Source organism: Monodelphis domestica, chromosome 2, assembly GCF_027887165.1.
Source record: "Monodelphis domestica isolate mMonDom1 chromosome 2, mMonDom1.pri, whole genome shotgun sequence".
NCBI lineage: Eukaryota > Metazoa > Chordata > Mammalia > Didelphimorphia > Didelphidae > Monodelphis > Monodelphis domestica.
Genome location: NC_077228.1, coordinates 494,459,352 through 494,478,591, shown reverse-complemented (window position 1 = coordinate 494,478,591; position 19,240 = coordinate 494,459,352). Strand labels below are relative to the sequence as shown.

The following is a 19,240-nucleotide window of genomic DNA, read 5'->3' as shown; positions in this document are numbered from 1 at the left end:
TTGCCAAGGGCTTTTAAAGGGTGTTTATTGTTTTGTTCTAAAATGATAGTGATGCTTTAGTGGCAATGGTTACATTTATGGTTGGACTGAATAATATTTTAGTTGGTCGCCAGAGATTTAATTACTATATTCCAAATGAATTACTATAGTCAGAATGGAATTTATGGTAGTTTATTTTACAATAAAGAGGAAAGATATTAAGGAAGAGACAAAGAGAAGAAAAAGAGAGATAGCTGCTCTGGCCTTCTCTGAGCCAGGCAGGAGTTCAGAGGCCCCAGCCAAGGGAAAGGGAGACAGCCTTTACATTCACCACGTGTCAATTCAAAGGAACAGGGTCACCAGGAAAAACAGGTCCGGTCAGCACTCTTCTGAATGAAGAATTATTCTACACTCTGGTAGAACTGCCAGCAGAACTCCAGCAGAGTGGAAGTCCAAGTTGAACTTCCAGAACTCAGTGCCTTCAGGCCCTTGTCAATCTTTTAAAGACCTTTTTTTCTTGTCACTTCCCTTAATTTTTGCATCTACCAATCACAATCTACTCTAGGACTGCCCAGACAGCACTCAGTGGATTCTGATTGTCACCCATTCTTTCACACGTGGGTCAGGGACTTCCTACTCAGTGTGTGAGATGGGTATTGATACCTTTTTTTTTAAAAATATATTTTATTTGATCATTTCCAAGCATTATTCGTTAAAGATCATTTTCTTTTCCTCCCCCCCACCCCCCATAGCCGACGCGTCAGTCCACTGGGCATTAGATGTTTTCTTGATTTGAACCCATTGCTTTGTTGATAGTATTTGCACTAGAGTGTTCATTTAGAGTCTCTCCTCTGTCATGTCCCCTCAACCTCTGTATTCAGGCAGTTGCTTTTCCTCGGTGTTTCCACTCCCATAGTTTATCCTTTGCTTATGAATGGTGTTTTTTTCTCCTGGATCCCTGCAAGTTGTTCAGGGACATTACACCGCCACTAATGGAGAAGTCAATTATGTTCGATTATACCACAGTGTATTAGTCTCTGTGTACAATGTTCTCCTGGTTCTGCTCCTCTCGCTCTGCATCACTTCCTGGAGGTTGTTCCAGTCTCCATGGAACTTCTCCACTTTATTATTCCTTTTAGCACAATAGTATTCCATCACCAACATATACCACAGTTTGTTCAGCCATTCCCCAATTGATGGGCATCCCCTCGTTTTCCAGTTTTTGGCCACCACAAAGAGCGCAGCTATGAATATTTTTGTACAAGTCTTTTTGTCCATTATCTCTTTGGGGTACAGACCCAGCAGTGCTATGGCTGGGTCAAAGGGTAGATATTCTTTTGTCGCCCTTTGGGCATAGTTCCAAATTGCCCTCCAGAATGGTTGGATCAATTCACAACTCCACCAGCAATGAATTAATGTCCCTACTTTGCCACATCCCCTCCAGCATTCATTACTTTCCTTTGCTGTAATGTTAGCCAATCTGCTAGGTGTGAGGTGATACCTCAGAGTTGTTTTGATTTGCATCTCTCTGATTATATTTGATACCTTTTGATTAAATCCAGTATGGGCAGATCTCCATACTCAACTTTAAGTACCTTACTTAAAATGCTTACACTTTGGGGATTAAATCCAAAAATAGACAGGGGATTACAATTTAATCTTCACAATCAAGGAAGAGCTAAGTGCTTTCATTATTACAATCAGGGGAGAGCTTAATCCAGTCTTCACACAAGTATGGATTGGAGAAAGGTGGATCTGGAAATGAGACCAATTTTGAGACTATTGTCAGTCTTAGTAAGGGCTGCTAATACTGCTGACTGAGAAGAGGGTAGATACAGATTGTGGAGGCAGGACTTGGCAACTCATTGGAAAGGGGCAATGAAGAATGGAATTAAGAATAACTCAGACAATTACATACCTGGGTGATAGAAAGGATGGCAGTGGTATCCTGGAAGTCAGGGAGAAGAGTGGGAGTGGATTTAGGGGGGGGAAAAGACCTTGAGTTTTTTGGACATGTTAAGTTTATGGGATACCAGATGGTAGAAATATCAAGCAGCAAAACTGGTGCTATAACTCCTGCATGATTACATCATCCTTGGAAGATGCTCACACCTCTGGTACCCTCTGCCCTTAGAATGCTGGAGGCAGAGTGAAAACAACTCTTCCATCTAAGGAGGGTGCCCAGGCCAGTCTTCCACATTTCCCATCACTTTTGGGCTTCTCTGTCATGAGCTCTCATCAGATCATCCTCCCCCTCCTCTTTTAGTTTCCTTCTATTGTCTTCCTCTATTAGATTATTCCTTGTGGGTAGGGGCTCTCTTTTCCATATTTATATCCCTGGTGCTTGGCACAAAGACTAGCTCATAGTAGGTGCTTGGTAAATGTTTATTGCCTGGACTAGTGAAACTCAGGAGAAAGAAGACTTGCTTTATGATTTGGAAGATGTAAAAATGATCATGGAAACCTTGAGTAACAAAATCCCAAGATTTTGGGTAGCTCAGAGAGCCAAGGTGAGAGCCTCAGAGCACATCTAAGGGGCAGATTTGGCCATAAGGAGGTTGCTAAGGAACCAAAGCATGCATTCTACACTTATGCCAATAGAAACATACACACTTACAGTCATAGACAGCTTACACTGGAAGAGACCACCTAGCACATCTAGGTCTTATTTATTTTGTGAATTTAATAGTCTCAGGGAACAGTGGCTTACTGACTGAAGGCCAGGTCCCTCTGGTCCTTCGAATTTAGAATCCAGCTACAATGCAGGGAGACATATTAAACAAATGTTTCTATTGCACTTTGCATCTATTATTTAATTTTATTCTCACAATAAGGTAGGCCCTATTATTTCCTTTTACAGAAGGGAAGGTGAGGGCTCAAAGGTTAAATAATTTACCTAGGGTCACACAGCTCATGTCAGAGATGGGATCTGAAATCAAATTTCTCTGATTCCAAATCTGGTACCCGAATACTAAGCAGCATAATGATGCCCTACAGCTGCCTCCTAACATTAGTCACTGTTGGCCAAAGGCAGCTGTGAAAGAAGCCTGGAGCAGGAATCACTTGTCATGGGTCTGGAGAGGATGGAAGACAACACCTACAGGTAGAAAGAGGTGTGGGAGCACCTGGGTGGCTCAGTAGATAAAGAGCCTGGCCTGGAGATAGGAAGTTCTGGTTCAAATATGGCTTCCAATACTTCCTAGCTGTGTCACCCTGGACAAATCACTTAAACCCCATTGCCCAGCCCTAACTACTCTTCTGCCAATATGATTCTGAGACAAAGGTAGAGGTTTAAAAAAGAAGTGTGAAGAGGAAATTTCATCACAGCCCTAGAACAATGTTGACAACCTTATGGAATTAGTGTTGTTTTGCTCCTGGTCTCCAATCCTGGGAGGCCACATGTGTGCTTTAGGGGAAGCAGCTGTGCTATCACACCAATTCCATGGGGCAGGTAGTAGCAGCACCAATATGCCCACCAAGAGGTGGCAGCACCCATCAGCACCAGGGCCTGTCATTCTGCTTTTGTGCAGTCTGACTCAGGTGCACACTGAAGATCATCAATCTTTGACTTAGGGAGTGTATTGGATGGGGAGAGGCTGGGGAGGCAGTCTGTGCTGTCTATGTGCATAACCAATTTGTTGCCATTCATCAAATATGCATTTTATTCTTTCCCCAGGAAGGATCTCCCCCTTCCCGCCCCCATCCCATCAAGCTCTTTTCATGGTACTCTCTGCATAGGACTCCAGCACAAAGATGGTTTCATCCACTTGGATCTCACTGGCATCTAACCTGCAGGGAGATAAAAGTGTGTTTGAAAGGATTCCATTCTATGTTAACAAGAAGGCAGTGCTGTCTAATGGGTACAGGTCTGTGTTTAGAGTCAGAAAGACCTGGGTGTGAATACTGCCTTCAGTATTTCAAGGCTGTGCAACCATGGACCACTGCTCTGGGCCTTAGTTTTCTTATTTGTGAAATGGGAGACAATCTAAGCACTCCCAGGGGTATAGTGAGGATCAAATTAAAGTGTTAATCTTGGGGCACCTGAGAAATATAACTGCCATGATCATCTCTGGCCAGGAGGAACAGCCCAAGTCTCCTATAAGAGAAGTAATGGGTAATCATTAGCCTAAGGAGCCCCAAGGGCCACTCACTTGTTGACATTGCGCTTCAAACTCTCCAGCTGCTGGCGTTCAGGGGCTGTGATCATCTCCTCAATCTCCTGTAGCTGTGCCTCTTCAGCTCCTGTGGCCTGCATGGATGCAAGGATGGCTTCTACTCTCTGGGACTTCTCCAGCAGTCGCCTGCCAGGAAGAGAAGAGAGAGCACCATTCAGACATGACGTGACGGACTGGCTCACTGTGGGCACTCTCCCTTGGGCACCCCCCTTTACATAAAACTCCCATCTTGAACATAGCTTCTACTTATACCTCATCTAGGAGTGGAGAGGACTGAACTCCAAGAACTCTTAATCCCAGTCATACTTAAGGGATTTGTACAGAATTATCATATTGATAAGTTCCACGTGACATTAAGAGGAATGTTTTTTCTTCAACTGTAGCCCATCTCTGCACTTTAACCAGAACAGCTAGTATAAGTGATCTAGTAATCTCTGCTAGCTAATCAGGACTCCCAAGATTCAGACACCCCAGCCACACCCGGCTCTTGGCCATGATGTGCTGAAGATGCTTGATTTCCCTTTTCATTCTCCATGGTGATTTCAGGTCCTCACTTTTCTCAGGGTGGTGACAGTTATTGTCATGTATGGAAATTTCTTTGTAACCCCCGGGCCATAGGAGACAGCTGATATGAACCAGAATGCCACTTACTTGTTCTCTTTGGTCTCAAACTGCCGCCTTTCTATCAAGTTGGCGATGCTCTGGGGAAGAAAGGGGAGACACCATGTCCCAGCCCAGCTTAGCTCAGAGGCAGTTCAGAAGTGATGTGAAGCAAGGGGTGTTTTGGTGGGTGATGGCCTGGGCAGTACCTTGTAGCAGCGGCGTAGCAGCATTCGGGCAGCAGACAGGGAATTCACCGTATATAGGTAGAAGGTCCGAGAAGGGGCATGGTCTGGTGTTTTAGGGATCTCCTATTTGCAGAGAAGGGCAGAGAAGACACGATGTCCTGACATCCATGGCGTTTTCTTTCTTGTCAGTTATCCTGACCTTAGGTTTGATGTGGGGCTACCTGAGCTAATGTCCTATACTTTTCAGGCCTTGTCTCTCTGCCTTTGATGTCTGTGACCATCTAGATAGGGAAGGGAGCTACCAGGAAGGCCAGCCCCTTTACTGCTAGTTAAGAGTGGCCTGTGAGCCCGGGCCATGACCACCCAGTCAGGACTCCAACCCAGATCTTCCTGGAATTTGGACCCAATCTCTCTCCTCTTCCTAGGCTTTGTAGACTATACTTCCCTTGATTTATGCTATAATCCAGACACTTCATCCTCACCTCAACCTCCTGGCCTCCTTCAAGTCTCAGCTAAAATCCTGCCTTTTGTAAGAAGTCTTTCCTAGCCCCAATTTCTGCTAGCTCAACTCCAAACGACCTTGTACTTACTTGTATGTAAACAATTTGTTTGCCTGTTGTCTCCCTCTCCTGACTCCTAGGGCCTGTTAAGACTAAGCTCCCTGAAGGGAGGGGCAGTTGATTCCTTTCTCTCATCTGCCACACAATTCTCTACAGGATGGAGCCTCAATAAATGCTGCTGACAACCTCAGGGAAGAGTCTCTCCCTACTCTAAGGGGGTTGGGAGAGGCAGGTTCTAAGGTAGGATGATGTGAGGTAATTAAGAGTTCTGCCTTAAGACTCAGGAAGGTCACCCACCAAATCTTAGGGAATTTGGGCTTTCTCTATAATTTCTCCCCTCAGGCAGAGGTGGTACTGAGAATCTGTTCTCTGCACTTTACACCCCCTACTTCCCCCCCAACCCCCCCCAGTATTCCATAGCCTAGGACATTGCTCCCTTGTCTGGCAATGTGGTTATGTCCTAGTTACCTGTAAGGATATGAGATTTTCTGACAGCAGCTTGTACAGCATATCCTTAGCTTCTTTGGCAGGAATCATAGCAAAATCTTCTACCTGTTTCTGTTCCAGGTGCTTCTTCCGCAAAACCAATCGGAATATCCTGGCACATCGAGACCCAAACCTGGAAGAAGATGGAAGAAGCCAAATCTAGGAGAACTTGGAGCTGGTTCCACCTGCCAGGGGCTGCCCCGCAATCTATTTCAGTAAAAGCAGAGGAAGGAAGGCAGGGTCTTTCAAAGTTCCAAAGGGTCTGCTAATGGTCACCACCTGCTGCTTAGGGCACACATGCTAAGCCAATGAGCAGGCTGGAGACAAATGAATTGGCTTCATAAAGAACTGGGGTTTGTGTTGGGATTCACAGGAAAGATTTTCACCCAGGTCAAGTGGTATTATTATGCAGCCAGGTGTGAGCAAAGGGGTGGCCCCAAACTGCAAACATGATTCTCAAGTTCCTTTTTGCTTTATATATATATATATATCTATCTGACTGGGGGCCCCAGGAATAACATCATCTGTTGGGGAGGGAGGGAGGATAAGAAAGAAGGAGGGACATGGAAAAAGAGAGTGACAGTGTGCATCTGTTTCCAAACAAGAAGGGATTAATTTATTCAAAGCCATTCTCTCACCTTTCCTGTACAATGGACTCCAGCGTTGCCATGGCCAGTGATGCCAAAGCCTTGTGGAGGTCTGGGTAGGGGGCATTAAGGTCACAATGCTAGTTGAGGTCTTATGTGGTCCTGGAAGTGAGAGACCCAGGGAGCTGTGTCCTGGTTCTGGCAGTATGTGAATGTGTATAAGTAACAGCCTTTTAGAACCTGAAACAGAGGGCTGTGAACAGTCTATTTTGGGATTTCATTACCTTGTATGAATCTTCATCAACTAGGTATTCTTAATAGCAAATTTAAAAAAATTACAAGGTCTCAACTGGAAAACTCTTTTATGTTATACTTTGATTTAAAATCTTTCCAAGTACCCAGTGTATGCTTATCACAGTTTTTCTTTGATTATTTAGAATCTCACAATACCTCATTATGAAGGTCAGCCCTTGCTGTTCAGAACTGTAGGAAGACAATATGTAAAAGTCTATACTGAATCAGTATTTACTCTAGAATACACCCCTGCTTATGCCACTTAAAAGAAAAATTCTTGCTATTGGGTTATTTTCTTGTCACTAGACTTTAAATTAATTGTCTTTTTCTGAATCCCCAGGGAAGAGCCCCTGTTTCAGTTAGCCAGGGCTACCTAGTCTGTGTATCTGAGTGGGAAGGATACTGATGACATACATTCCTCCACCGCTGTCACCTGACTTCCCAACAAACTCCAGCTGCAGAAAGAGAAGAGATTTAACTTCTTGGAGAGTCCCATAACTGCAACATAATGAGGAAGTGAGATCAGAGGTTTTTGACAGGCAACCTTCTTACAAAAGGTTAAAGAAGGAAAGCATATGATTGACTGAGAATGAGGTTGAAGGAGAATGGCACCAGATGTTAGTTGCAGAAATACTTCAGGGAAAAATAGATATAGGAAAAAAGTCAGACTTACTGGATCATCTGCCAGAAGAGTCAAATACTGATCAAGAACTTGCTTGGAGATGTTATATCCAACAGGGAGAGATCTGAAGATCTGTAGGGCCATAAAGAGTAGCTGGGTAGGTTCATGTTCTTAGGAATTGCTGGCATAAAGATAAAGATGCTTTGAAGGGATATATATAGTAAGCAGTTGGGGCCAAAGCTATCTGAAAAAAAAAAGTCCCTAGTCGAGGAAGTATTCTTTTAAGTAGGAAACATGCTAATGATTGGAAGGCAGTTATGACTTGCCTAGGAAGGGGAATCAGGTGATGTTATAGTTATTTAAAGTTCTATGTTGGAATACTTTATAGCAGTATCCCATTCTTCATGGCTTTTGTTGGGATTTTCTAACATTTCCAAACCTGATCACAAAACGTACCTTGTCTGATTCTCTCCATATATTTATCTAGTTAAGAGTGGTCAGCTTGATGTTTACCAAGTACCACAATGCCTTTGCCTAGATGGTGTCCCTGCTCCTCCCCTGTGCCTTTTAGAACTCTTAGTTTCTTTCCAAGCTCAGATCAGATAGATGTCTTTCCAGGCTGCCTCAGTTCTGAGTTTGCCTTCTTCAAGTTATTTTGTATAGGGGGTCCCAAAAATCTTAATGTAGTTTTTAAGATTTAGTAGCCTGTGGAACTGCTGGGACATTTATCTATTTGCTATACTTTGTCTTTACTTATCTATGTATGTACTGAAGTTCCTAGGGCAGAATGGACACTCCTTAAGGGCTAATTTAATTTTTATCTTTGTATTCTTAGCCCCGACAGGAGCACCTTACATAAAGTAAATGCTTAATCCATGCCTGATGAATTGAACTGAAAAAGTAAAACTTTCTCTTCTTTCAGGTTCTACCTTCAGCCCTATCCTATTAGGTGCATTACACAGCCACCTAGATGGAAAGGAAAGGAATTGCTGTAAGGTACCAACAGAATCAGGCACTCACCTCATTTGAAGACAGGGGCTGGGTGAAAGGAGCACAGGAGGAAGTGGTGATTTCACTCATTCGGAGCATGGTCCGAACAATCTCGCTGCTGGTCTATTGGAACACAGATTGACATTCACATTTCCCCTTCTGATGGCCCTGCTCTGGTAATCACATGCAGCAAACAGAGAGTTTCTCTTGATCAGCAGCCTGCCCACTCCAGATACCTGATCCATTCTGTTGGCGACTGCACTCACAATAGACTGGTCACGGAAATGCTGGTGGAATCTGTCAAGGTTGGCCTGCCAGTAAATGCCATCATCTGGAATGGGCTGTGGGTGGAGAGGAGAGTGAGTGCAGGGAACTCAGCAATGAGGGCTAGGTGCAGGCATGGACGACACAGACTACCTTCTAAAGCATTGAAGGATCCTGGAAAGTGCACAGAACAATCTGGGAAACAGAATATTCTCTGTTAGTCTACCCTGGCAGAAGACTTCCCTTTCTGGCAGATTTCCATGCTCAGTAACGGTTGGATCTTACTAGCTCTCCTCTGAACAGTTCTGCCATCTTTGGGGTTTGTTGTCTCTGTGATTGGCTCACCTGGAGTTTGTCATTCTTGGCTGAAAACCACAATTACCTCTTTGCTCTCTGCTGTTTGCTTTGGCCGCTTAGGCTTGGGCTCTCCGGCTGCATCATCATCAGATGATCGCCTCCGCTTTCCTTTTCCTGTCATATCAAGACAACCTCCATGAGTGGAAGGGACTGAACACAAAGACATAGGTGGGAGTCTCTTAGTCTCTGACAGAAATGTGGCTACCTGGGGATGGGAGTTGCTTAGAAAGCTAAGATGACTTTTACCAGATGGCTGAGAGAGGGAAGGGTGCTGGGAGGAGTTGAATCTTGACTCTAAGGACACTGACCACAGAAGATACTTTCTGATAGGGCAAGGGAATAGGTATACCCAACATGGCAAAAATCTGGATAGGTCTGAAAAGAGATTCCATACCTATAAGGTTCAGTTTGGGAACCAGGTACATGTCCTTCTCGTTAATGCTAAGTGTTGGGGCAGGTGGCGGCGGCTGAGCATCGGCACTGTCTGTGGGATCAGGAACAAAGGGGCATCGCTGTACAAAGTGTGTGTCTGCTAGACGGCCAAATGTGCTGGACACCTCGGAGTAGTCCATGGTTTTCCCATCTATATGAGAAGAGAGTGAGGAGGATCAGATGGATGGGCTGTGACAACTGAGGTTATATAGCCAGTCCAGTGGCTGACTTACCTTCCATGGTCTCTGTGAGTCGGTCAGCCACCTTCTTTACCACAGCTGACATGGTCATTTTCCCATTGAGCAGAAGTTCCTCTACAATCAACTCTCCTGTGTCACTGTACAAGGTCTTGGCTGTATAGATGTATCGGGGATACCTCAGGATCCGCAAAATCCGACTGCAGTGGGCTTCATATTCCACAATCCCTCGTTTGTGTATCTGGTAAGTTACCAGGTTATGTTGGATGAGGACACATAGGGCTTTCTTTACCTAGGTAGGTTCAAGAGAAAGAATAGGAAACATTTTTGTTGTTGTTCAGTTGTGTCTGACTGACCCCACCTGAGGTTTTCTTGGCAAAGAACCTAGAATAGGTTTGCCATTTCTTTTTCTAGCTCATTTGACAGACATGGAACCTGAGACAAAAAAGGTTATTTTCCCAGGGTCACACAGCTAAAAAAAGTCTGATGCCAGATTTGAATTTAGGTCTTCCTAATTCTAGGCCTGATACTCAAATCCATTTATTATAACATCTAGCTGTCATGGGAACCATGGCTTATTATATTTCTAATATTCTTTGAGAGGTCCATGGAATGGTGGACAGTATACTAGTAAAATACCATTTACTAAGTACTATGCTGAGTGTAGAAGATATTAAAAAAACACAACAGTGGTTTCTGGCTCAATGCAGTGCTTACACTGGTGGGGGGGCGGGGGAGAAGGGAGGTGATAATCTATATCTAAATTGACCCATATGACACATGGAGTGGAAGGATAATAACCATTGAAGGAAGGCTCTGGCAGATTGGGGTGTGGGGGTATGGATAGGGAGTGGGGAGAATGAGGGAAGTCTGGGGATAGGCTATACTTCCTCCTGGTGGATGGCATTTGAGTTGAACCTTGAAGGAAGTCAATAATCTGAACCCTTCTGAATCTACTTCTCTCTGAAGAGAAGTGAGGCAGAGGGTGTTTTAAATTTAAAAGTCTAGGGTTCAAAATCTCCATTTTTACAAGGGCAAGGCTCTGATTTAATAGCTATAGAGTTTGGCAAGTATCTTAATCTGAGTCCTAGTTTTTTCTGTCAAATGGGCATCTTAATAACTTTAGCAACAAGGATATTGTAAGGCTGAAGAGAGCACTTTGCAAACTCAAGACTTTCAAGAATCTCATCAGTGATTTGCTAGGAACTCTCTGCTTTCTCTTTGATAGCAGGGAATTTCCTGACAATGGCCAAATAAGAGAAAATAAAAAACATTCCATCATGGTGACTCTCTCCTTTGATTCCTTCTCTTTGAGGTAGTCTCTCCACATTACTCTTTTTTCTTATAGGATATGTCAGTAGTTCTCCAAGTGTGGTCCAGGTATTCTTAAGGATCTTTGAAACCTTTTCCAGGAGTCATCAAGGTAAAAAGAATTTTTGTAATAATACTGAGATGTCTAAAATTCTAATATAGTAAATATAAATAGATATAATTCACATAAACAAAAGCTCTTTTTTTGAGTTTCCCTCAATTTAAAAAAGTGAAATGGGTCCTGGGACTAAAATGTTTGATAACTACTAGGTTATGTTATCCCCATTCTTATAGTGAATAATTATGGTGAAGAGTAGAGACAGGAAATTTGAAACAGTGCTAGATTTAGACACAGAAGTCCTAGGTCTATGTCTGGGGTTCTATTACTCATTCGCTCTAGGAACTTGGGAAATTTTGGCCCTTAGGTTCCTCAACAGTAAAATAGAGACTGGACTAAATGACTCCTAAGGTCTTTTCCAGTTATAGATCTATAATCCTCAAAGGTATTCTCATTTCCCATTTGGTTGCTCTCATTTTGGATTTCTTTGGCTTCTTCTGCATTCATTTTAGATTTCGCTGATTTTCCAACATGCCCCCAATAAACTTATCACTGGGAAATGCAAAAGTCAGTCAGCCTTGGCACTCATACCTCATTACCCTCTGACCCTCTTATTGAACTTCTCAACCTCCATTTAAGAATGAGAGGCAGCAGAAATATTATTTCCCACCTGCTACAACTCCTTTTGAATTTCTCTGATTCTCTACCATCTCCCCCCCCCACCTTTCTTTAGATTTCTTTTGTGTGCTGTCTTCTCAGAGTCTTTTGTAATTCTTTTCTTTTTTCCTATCTGTATTCCTAGCATTTAGCACAATGCTTGGCACACAGTAGATGCTTATTAAATATTGATTATTCTTGTGGGTGATTAGGGGTACTTATAGAAGTAGAACCCTCTTCCAAAAAGACTTCACTTAGATCCCTAGTGGGATAAAATAGACATCCCTGCAGACTTACCTGATCTAGTGATGTTCCTGTATCATGGACAATTACTCTCAATGGTTGGCCACCTGTTCTGATAAGATGAGTTCCAATTTTATCCACTATCTCTCCAAAATGCTCTTGAAGCAGCAAAGAACATAGTTTAATTTCTGCTTGAGTCATTGTGCTATGAAGTCTCAGTCCTAGGAAACAGGACCTAATAAAATGATTAAATTTAAAATGTTAAAAAAGAAAAGTCCCTGCTTCTTGAACAGAGGTTGAGTAGTTCCCTTCCAATCAGAAGGAGGGTGATGAAATATGTGTAAAAAGGCTTAATGGCTCTTGCAAATAAATTTCCCAGTGATGTTTACTGAGGGCATGATAGAATCTGAGTCAGAAAAATTCACACTGAGTGTAGTAAAAGCCAAAGGAACAAAAAAAGTTAAATGATGGAAAAAGCCATTCCTACAAGGAAGGGGCTGATGACCTTTAGTTCTTTGATGGTAGACTTTAATCCACACTTCCAGATAGCATTAAAGCCCCCGAAAAATAAACAAGAGAAAAGAATGAAAAACACTTATTTGAGACATTGGGCAAGTCACTTAACCCCTATTGCCTAGCCCTTACTGATAGGTAAGGATTAAAAAAAAATCAAGCCAACCCACTAATAAACAATAAAATACTCACTAAATAAGCACTTGCTGCGACTGGGCCAAGTACTGGGAGCGGGGAGGTGAAATAGTTCGAAACGACGAACAGAAAAGGAAAGACAAGGATAAACAAACAAACAAACAAACAAAAACGGGTGAAAGGGGAGTTTCTCAAAAGAGTCCTGTAAGGACAAGGAAAAAGGAACCGGGATGTTTAAAATGCAGTAGTAAACCTTAAAGTTCCTTTCTAAAGAATAAGTCGGTGTGAGTGAACTTTACATCCCACGAAATAAGAGAATCCTGCAGTTTGGGGAAAGAGGGACGATGTGCCAGCCCACCTCTGGCATCTTGGCGCATAAATGCCCCATCCCAGGGTCCTCTCCCAAGCCCGTTAGACGGTAAGCTCCTTGAGGGCAGGCATCATCGCCTCTTGTATCCTCAGCGCCCAGCACACAGAAGGCGTTCACTGAATAGAAATGAGTTGAATTGCTCCCTTCCCTCTCTTTCCTGGTGCCCCTACCCCTTTCTCCGGAGCCCACCGATAAGGACACCTTGTTCTTGGGACGGGACCCGCGCAGCATCCGCTTTCTGCACCTGGCAGGGACTCACAATCTCGAATCAATGTTCAGCCATACCACGCCGGCCAAGTGCGGTCCGGTACCCAGTGAAACGAAATACTTCCGAGCCTCCCCCACCTCCTTCCGGTTCTTCTTCCGGAGCCGTAGAGGCTCACACGCTCCTTCCGCTCCCGAGGGCGGGGTCTGCGCAGGAAGGAATAAAAACTATGCTGCTCTGCACGCCCTCTGTTCTCTTCACGATTTGCTGGCGGACGCGTACCTTCTTGTCGCCGGTCCGCAGAGGGACTGACGTTTGGGAGCCGTCGGGCTCGGGTTCTGGCGGGAGGTGCTGCTTTCTCGGTCGCGCCGGAAGGGCCTCTCTTTCCTTCGCCTCGTTGGTCGCGGGCTTAGGGAGCTGTTTGGCCGCCGGCGGCGCGGCCGTCTCACTGGTGCTTCGACAGAGTCACGTGACGCGGGCCGCTGGTGCTGCCGGCTCCGGCTGGAGAGGAGGAGGAGGAGAAGGAGGACCGGGCTGTGGCAGCGGGCGGGAGGGCGGCCGGCAGGACGGGCACGGGCGAACATGGCGGAGGCCTCGGCGGCGGGCGCGGGCGCTGCCGTCCCTCCGCACCGCTTCTTTTGCCACTGCTGCAAGGGCGAGGTCAGCCCCAAGCTGCCGGTAAGAGACCCGCCCCCCGCTTTGGGCTCCCAGAGTGCCCGGCCTTCTCCCTCCCAAGCTTGGGGGAGTCCGACCCCTTCTCTCCTTCCTTTCCCTGGACCTTCCTCTGCGTTGCGGGGGGAGAGGGTCATGAACCGCCCTTCCCCTTTGGATTCTTCCTCTCCTTGAACCCCCTCCTCCCCCGTGACACCCCTCGCCCCAGGGAGTCTTGGCCTCCTTCTCCTACTGGCCCCTTCCTGGGGATCCGCATTTGATCTTGGTCCCCCACTCTTCCGGCTTCCTCTGCTTTTTGCCCTATGGGTTTTCTTGGCCACTTTATTCTAGCTCTCCTTTCCCTCCTCAACTCTGATGGAAGAAGTCATCCTCTCCTCCTGCCAGGCAAGGATAACGGATCCCCAGGCTCCCCGGGGGTCTTGGAGGGGGAGGTGCTGGGGTGGAGGGATGTTCCCTGAGTCTCGGGTGTCTTCATGAAAATGAAGGAGCTTAAGTCTAAAGATTTGGAGTCTGTCCTCCCTTCCCGATAAGATTAAAAGAAATAGCCCTGGGAAGGCTAAATTGTTTCCATGGCTCTGGGAGGGGCTGGATTGTTTCAGACCGGGTGTCTCAGCCATCTGGGAATTTTGGTCGTGTTATCATCAGTGATCTCTCACTAGTATCACCCCCCACCCCCATCCCATTAAAAAAAAGTGCTGCAGGAGCAGAATGTAGGCTACTGCATCCTCTGACGTACAGCTGGTGTTCACCTGTTTCTGCTGAACTCCCTCTTTGTCCTCGAAAAGGTAGTGCTGTGCTGATGAGGGAAGCATTCCTGTGGCATGCCATCCCCTCAATCACTAGACCTCTGGGATTTGCATTTGGTGATGACCACCCTAGAAGCACCCACCAAGGTTAATGGATTTAGGGTTATGGTGATATATACTACATATGTAGTATATATACACACACACATAGAAAACTGCCTTGCCTAGACTTTTTCTCTGGAAAAAGGCTTTTGGCTATTCCTTTGCTTCATGTTGCACTCCAGATACAGTGTTAAGGGCAACCACAAACCCAGTTACATCTATAAGCACTGTTTACAAAGCACAGACAAGACTTGCTTGTGGGAATGAGGGCTTTTGGAGTCACAGGTATATCCATTCATGTGCTATAAACCCTTGAAAGCACAGATTTCCAAGTCAACCCTGTGCTGTGAAGTGTCCATCTAACATTAAATGCCTATGTAAGGCCTCCATTCCTGCCTGCCTCTGAATTTAATTTAGAAGTTCTCTTTGAATTTGTTCTCTTCTACACTGGTTTCCCCCATCCTCCAAATTCAGCTTCAGTTTCATCTCTTTGCTGTTTGCTCTTGGTTGCTGACTTGGCAGTTTTCCCACAGTGTTTCAATTCCTCTGGGAAGAGCAGTTATCTTGCTCTCCCTGTCCAGTAGACATGGAAACCTTCATTGACCTCAGGTCTTTGTGGAGAGGGGGGGTCCTAGCTGAGCATATGTGATTCATGACATGCTGTGGAATGTATGTCCCTGTTGAACATCCTCAGCTCTTTTCTGAACTTTAAGCTGCTGTTCTCCATTTTACTGGCTAAGATCGAAACATTAAAAAACTTAGGGAAATTTTTATTCTTCTGCCCAGTTCCCTGCTTGTTCCCACATCACAAACTCCCCATTTTGAACACATTCTGGTGTTTTCTAAAGTCTCAGTAGAAATAAGTTTTATGCAATTAATGCCATTTGTTTCACAAATCTACCAGACCTTTTTAGCTTTGGCGTATTCTATTTGGTTGGGTTAGGTCTCATTTTACAATAAAATACTTTATTTAGGACTATTATGACTGTACAAGGTCAGGCACTGTGGGAAATACTGAGAAATATTAGACATAGCCCCTGTCCTCAAGGAACTTAAAAAAAGTAGTTGAGGGGAGCAGTTCTAACTGTATTTGTTATGTCTTAGAAAATGCTGTCTTAAATGTTTGTTTGTTATGAATAAACTTTGCTGACTATTGATGCTAATGAAATTAGGAGAGGAAAAATTAGTTTTGACCTGGGGCTGTGAAGGAAGACTTCATTCACAGAAGTGATAGTATTTGAGTTTAGAAGGATAAGGAAGATAGAGGAAGGAGGTGTAAAGGTAAGGGCTGGAAGGTGGGAATGCATGAGACATGTTTGGGTTTGGTGATTATATGGCGATATATAACTATTCTTGCTACTTACATGTAGTCTTTTGCCTTCTTGGCATCTTGAGTAGGATAAGTGGTTGTTTAGAAAAGTGTTCTGAGTTCGGGTTTGTAGTTTAGCTGCTATATTTGTTTTAATTATCTTTATTACATTGTAGAATTAAAAATTATATTTCTAGCACCTGGAATATATATCTTTAGTTGAAACAGAGTGGATCTACAGTTTTTTTTAACATCTATTAGAAAATTATCTCAAAAGTACATGATAATTTTCATACATAAAGAAAATATAAGGATAGGAAGTTGACTTGTTATTTCATTGGTAGAGGAAATTCCCTTTACCAGTGAAATAAACAACTTCTCTATCCCTTTTTATTTTAAACCCTTACCTTTTTTTACTATCAATTCTAAGAGAGAAATACAGTAGAGGCTAGGCAATTGGGGTTAATCCACTTGCTCAGGGTCACACAGCTAGGAAGTGTCTGAGGTCATATTTGAATTCGGGTCTTCTTGACTCCAGACCTGGTGTTTTATCCACTCTGTCAACTAGCTGCCCCTTAATCTATGTAATCTTTGAGAGTACCTATAGCTATACAAGGTGAAGTGATTGTCCTGGCTCCCACAGCTGATATGTGATTGAGGTAGGTCTTGAAACCCTCTTATTTTTAGCTCTGAGGCTGATTATCTGTCCAATATGCCACAGCATCTCCCTTAAAAGGTATTAAACTCCTTTTATATCCTTTTTGATGATCTTCGGTGTTATTTTTATGTTTCTGGATGAATGAGATAAATTAGTCTCAGCTTAACATGCATGAAAGTTTTCTTTAGGTTTAGTTTGTACTCCTACTGGGGAACTGACTTTTGCTGTAATAGTTGAGTGACTGAAGAACTATCCCCCCCAGGAGATCTGACTTCTCTGTGCACCAGGGACTGTCTCTATCAAGTTTCCATTGGTCTTTAATGAGCTACTTGGGTAGGTTTTTCCAGTGTTAGTAGAAGGGACTGTCCCAGAGCTGTGATGTTTCTTTTGTCATTTTGCCTGCTGAGCTTAGAGTCACAGTTATGATGAATGAAATAAGATTTTACAAAGTTTAACAGATTTCCATCTTAGCCCTTCTCTAGCTAGTCAGTAATGAAGGAAGTGATACTCTTTGGATAAGGTTCATAGTACTAGTGCATAAGCCATTTCCATCTCATTTTGACAAGAACTAGAGAAAGTTTCTTCCAGAATTTAGTTCATTTTGATATTCTTAAAGGTGACAGTGATTGCTGTAAATTATAGGACTCCTTTGTGCTTCGTCACCTTTTCTCATCATTAGTGTATCTTGCAATCCAGAAAGATTCCCCAATGGCACTTTAACGGTCCTCTTGACAGAGAAAGTGGTTCTGGTTCTATGCTCACCCCTAGGCACACAAAATGTGGAGAAAGTTTGCTGCACAGGTAGACTGAAGTGCTTGCTTAGTACAGTTTAGCTCTGTGAAGTAACCTCCCTGAGTCCTTTGTGTATATGATTTTGGTTCAGATCCACTACAGCTGAGAACAAGAATTCATTTTGAAAACAGACAGTAACACAATTATGGGTAAATCATGAAGGAGATTTTAGAACTAAAAATGAAATTTCTTCAGTGGTTCTTGTAGTACAATGTGCATCTTATTTGATTCTCTGCTTTAGGAGACCACATTGTTACAGCCTGTTCTTTTTCAAAGTAGAAACATTTTCCTACTTAAATAAGGTGAAGGTATAATGAAGTTACTTAGTACTAATTCTAGAATCTAAAAAACATTTTAAGTAAAAGGTTTTGATTGTGCAGCCTAAATAAAGTTTTGGGATTTCAAGTACTTTTAATGCTGAAAGAAATTCAATATTAATGACAGAAGAAACCCAACACTTGCCTCATTGTCCTAACCGTTATTGTGACAGGAAATATTTAGGGATCTTCTATACCAGTGATGGGGAACCTTTTGGAACTTTTTAGGGACCCTGTGCCATGCCCTACTCCCAGCTGTGTGCCCCACCCCCTGACTACATGCAGGGGCCTGGCCACAGGTGTTACATTAGGATACCAGTATGTACAATTAGAATAATACCTCATTCCCTTCCTTGTGACAGGGTTCCCAGTGCAATTTCTACATAGTGCATCAGTCATCAGTGATCCAACCCTTATTAAAGCACTTATACTGGAAGGGGTTTTGATTTACCCATCCATCCTGAATAAGCATCTACTCCATGTGCTGTGCCTGGAGATATTCAGTAAAAGTAAAGGCTGCCACTAAAACCAGGATTCAAATTTCCTGGAAACCCCAGCATTTGGTAGGCCTTTGAGGCATGGAGACCATAGATTAGGGGCTGGGGATTTTTTTCACTTGGTGGCTGTTTCTTGCATACCCAATAGTCTAAGGGACCCCCATAGTTCAAAGGGAGGGATTAAGATAACAGTTTTTTTTTTCTGCTCTGAAAGAGATATTTGAGGTCTTCCACCCACTCACAGGAATAGGTGTCTTCACCGTCTCTTCTGCCACCTGTTTGGGGGTGGTGGTGGTGGTGGTGATAGTGATGGTGGTGGAGGAGGAGGAAAAAAGGGTTTAATGGGAGAGACATGAGTCCATGTATTCTGCCCTTACAATTTTATAGCAGTGAGGGTGGATAGGATGATATGAAGTGTTAGCTGGTTAGATCCCTCTGTTTGGACTGGGTGTAGGATTTCTCCATCTTCCTTTGAAGGATTAGAGAAGATCTGATTAGCATTTGCCCTTAGGGATTGGTGAATGGGGTTCAGTCCTAGATTTGCTCAGGGGATTATTTTATAATTAGGGTCAGTGAAGTCCGGAGAGCCTTAACTCAATCAATTCTTTGCTTACAAAAGCAGGACTATTGGGGTGGGGGTACAGGTATGGCTACTGCCACTCAGGGCACTCAGCCCCTGCAACTATAGAGCCCCTGCATTTGGGGGTGGGGCCAAGCCTCCCAGCGTGCTTAAGGAGAGGCCTCTGCCTGCCATCTTTGGCACGTGTGCCATAGGTTCACCATCATGGTTCTATATGATTACATGGGGAACTCTCAGAATCCTTTCTGAACCACACCAAAAGTTTTAGCCTAACTTAAATATCTTCTATGTAAGAAGCATAACTGCGGAATTTAAAGTGAGATTTTGGCATAACCTTGTCACTA

General features: G+C 43.8%; 2 protein-coding genes across 8 annotated transcripts in view; one reads left to right on the top strand and one right to left on the bottom strand.

Annotated features, from left to right (window-relative positions):
- Positions 1 to 3,613: 3,613 nt before the first annotated feature.
- Positions 3,614 to 13,627, bottom strand: POLR3C (RNA polymerase III subunit C). 7 transcript variants are annotated; one of them, XM_056819312.1, is made up of 16 exons: positions 13,506 to 13,627; positions 13,278 to 13,429; positions 12,055 to 12,235; positions 9,768 to 10,023; positions 9,497 to 9,685; positions 9,128 to 9,216; positions 8,718 to 8,822; positions 8,512 to 8,604; positions 7,543 to 7,623; positions 7,273 to 7,324; positions 6,627 to 6,687; positions 5,971 to 6,121; positions 4,964 to 5,065; positions 4,806 to 4,855; positions 4,131 to 4,280; positions 3,614 to 3,768 (listed from the first exon to the last, which is right to left on the bottom strand). In XM_056819312.1, the coding sequence occupies exons 3-16, from the start codon at positions 12,199 to 12,201 to the stop codon at positions 3,687 to 3,689; spliced, it is 1,608 nt and encodes a 535-aa protein (XP_056675290.1). In that variant the 5' UTR covers positions 12,202 to 12,235; positions 13,278 to 13,429; positions 13,506 to 13,627; the 3' UTR covers positions 3,614 to 3,686. The 7 variants fall into 7 exon arrangements, with proteins under 7 accessions (XP_056675290.1, XP_016284609.1, XP_007485400.1 ...); XM_016429123.2 differs by lacking the exon at positions 13,506 to 13,627 and adding an exon at positions 12,706 to 12,737 and having other exon boundaries at positions 13,278 to 13,417; XM_007485338.3 differs by lacking the exon at positions 13,506 to 13,627 and adding an exon at positions 13,007 to 13,134 and having other exon boundaries at positions 13,220 to 13,389.
- A 142-nt stretch (positions 13,628 to 13,769) lies between these two features.
- RNF115 (ring finger protein 115) overlaps positions 13,770 to 19,240 on the top strand; it is a 50,419-nt gene continuing 44,948 nt past the window's right edge. Inside the window, exon 1 of the mRNA XM_001363577.5 lies at positions 13,770 to 13,901. Coding sequence (XP_001363614.1) covers positions 13,806 to 13,901 — 96 coding nt within the window. The 5' untranslated portion in view covers positions 13,770 to 13,805. The remainder of the gene's footprint in view (positions 13,902 to 19,240) is intronic.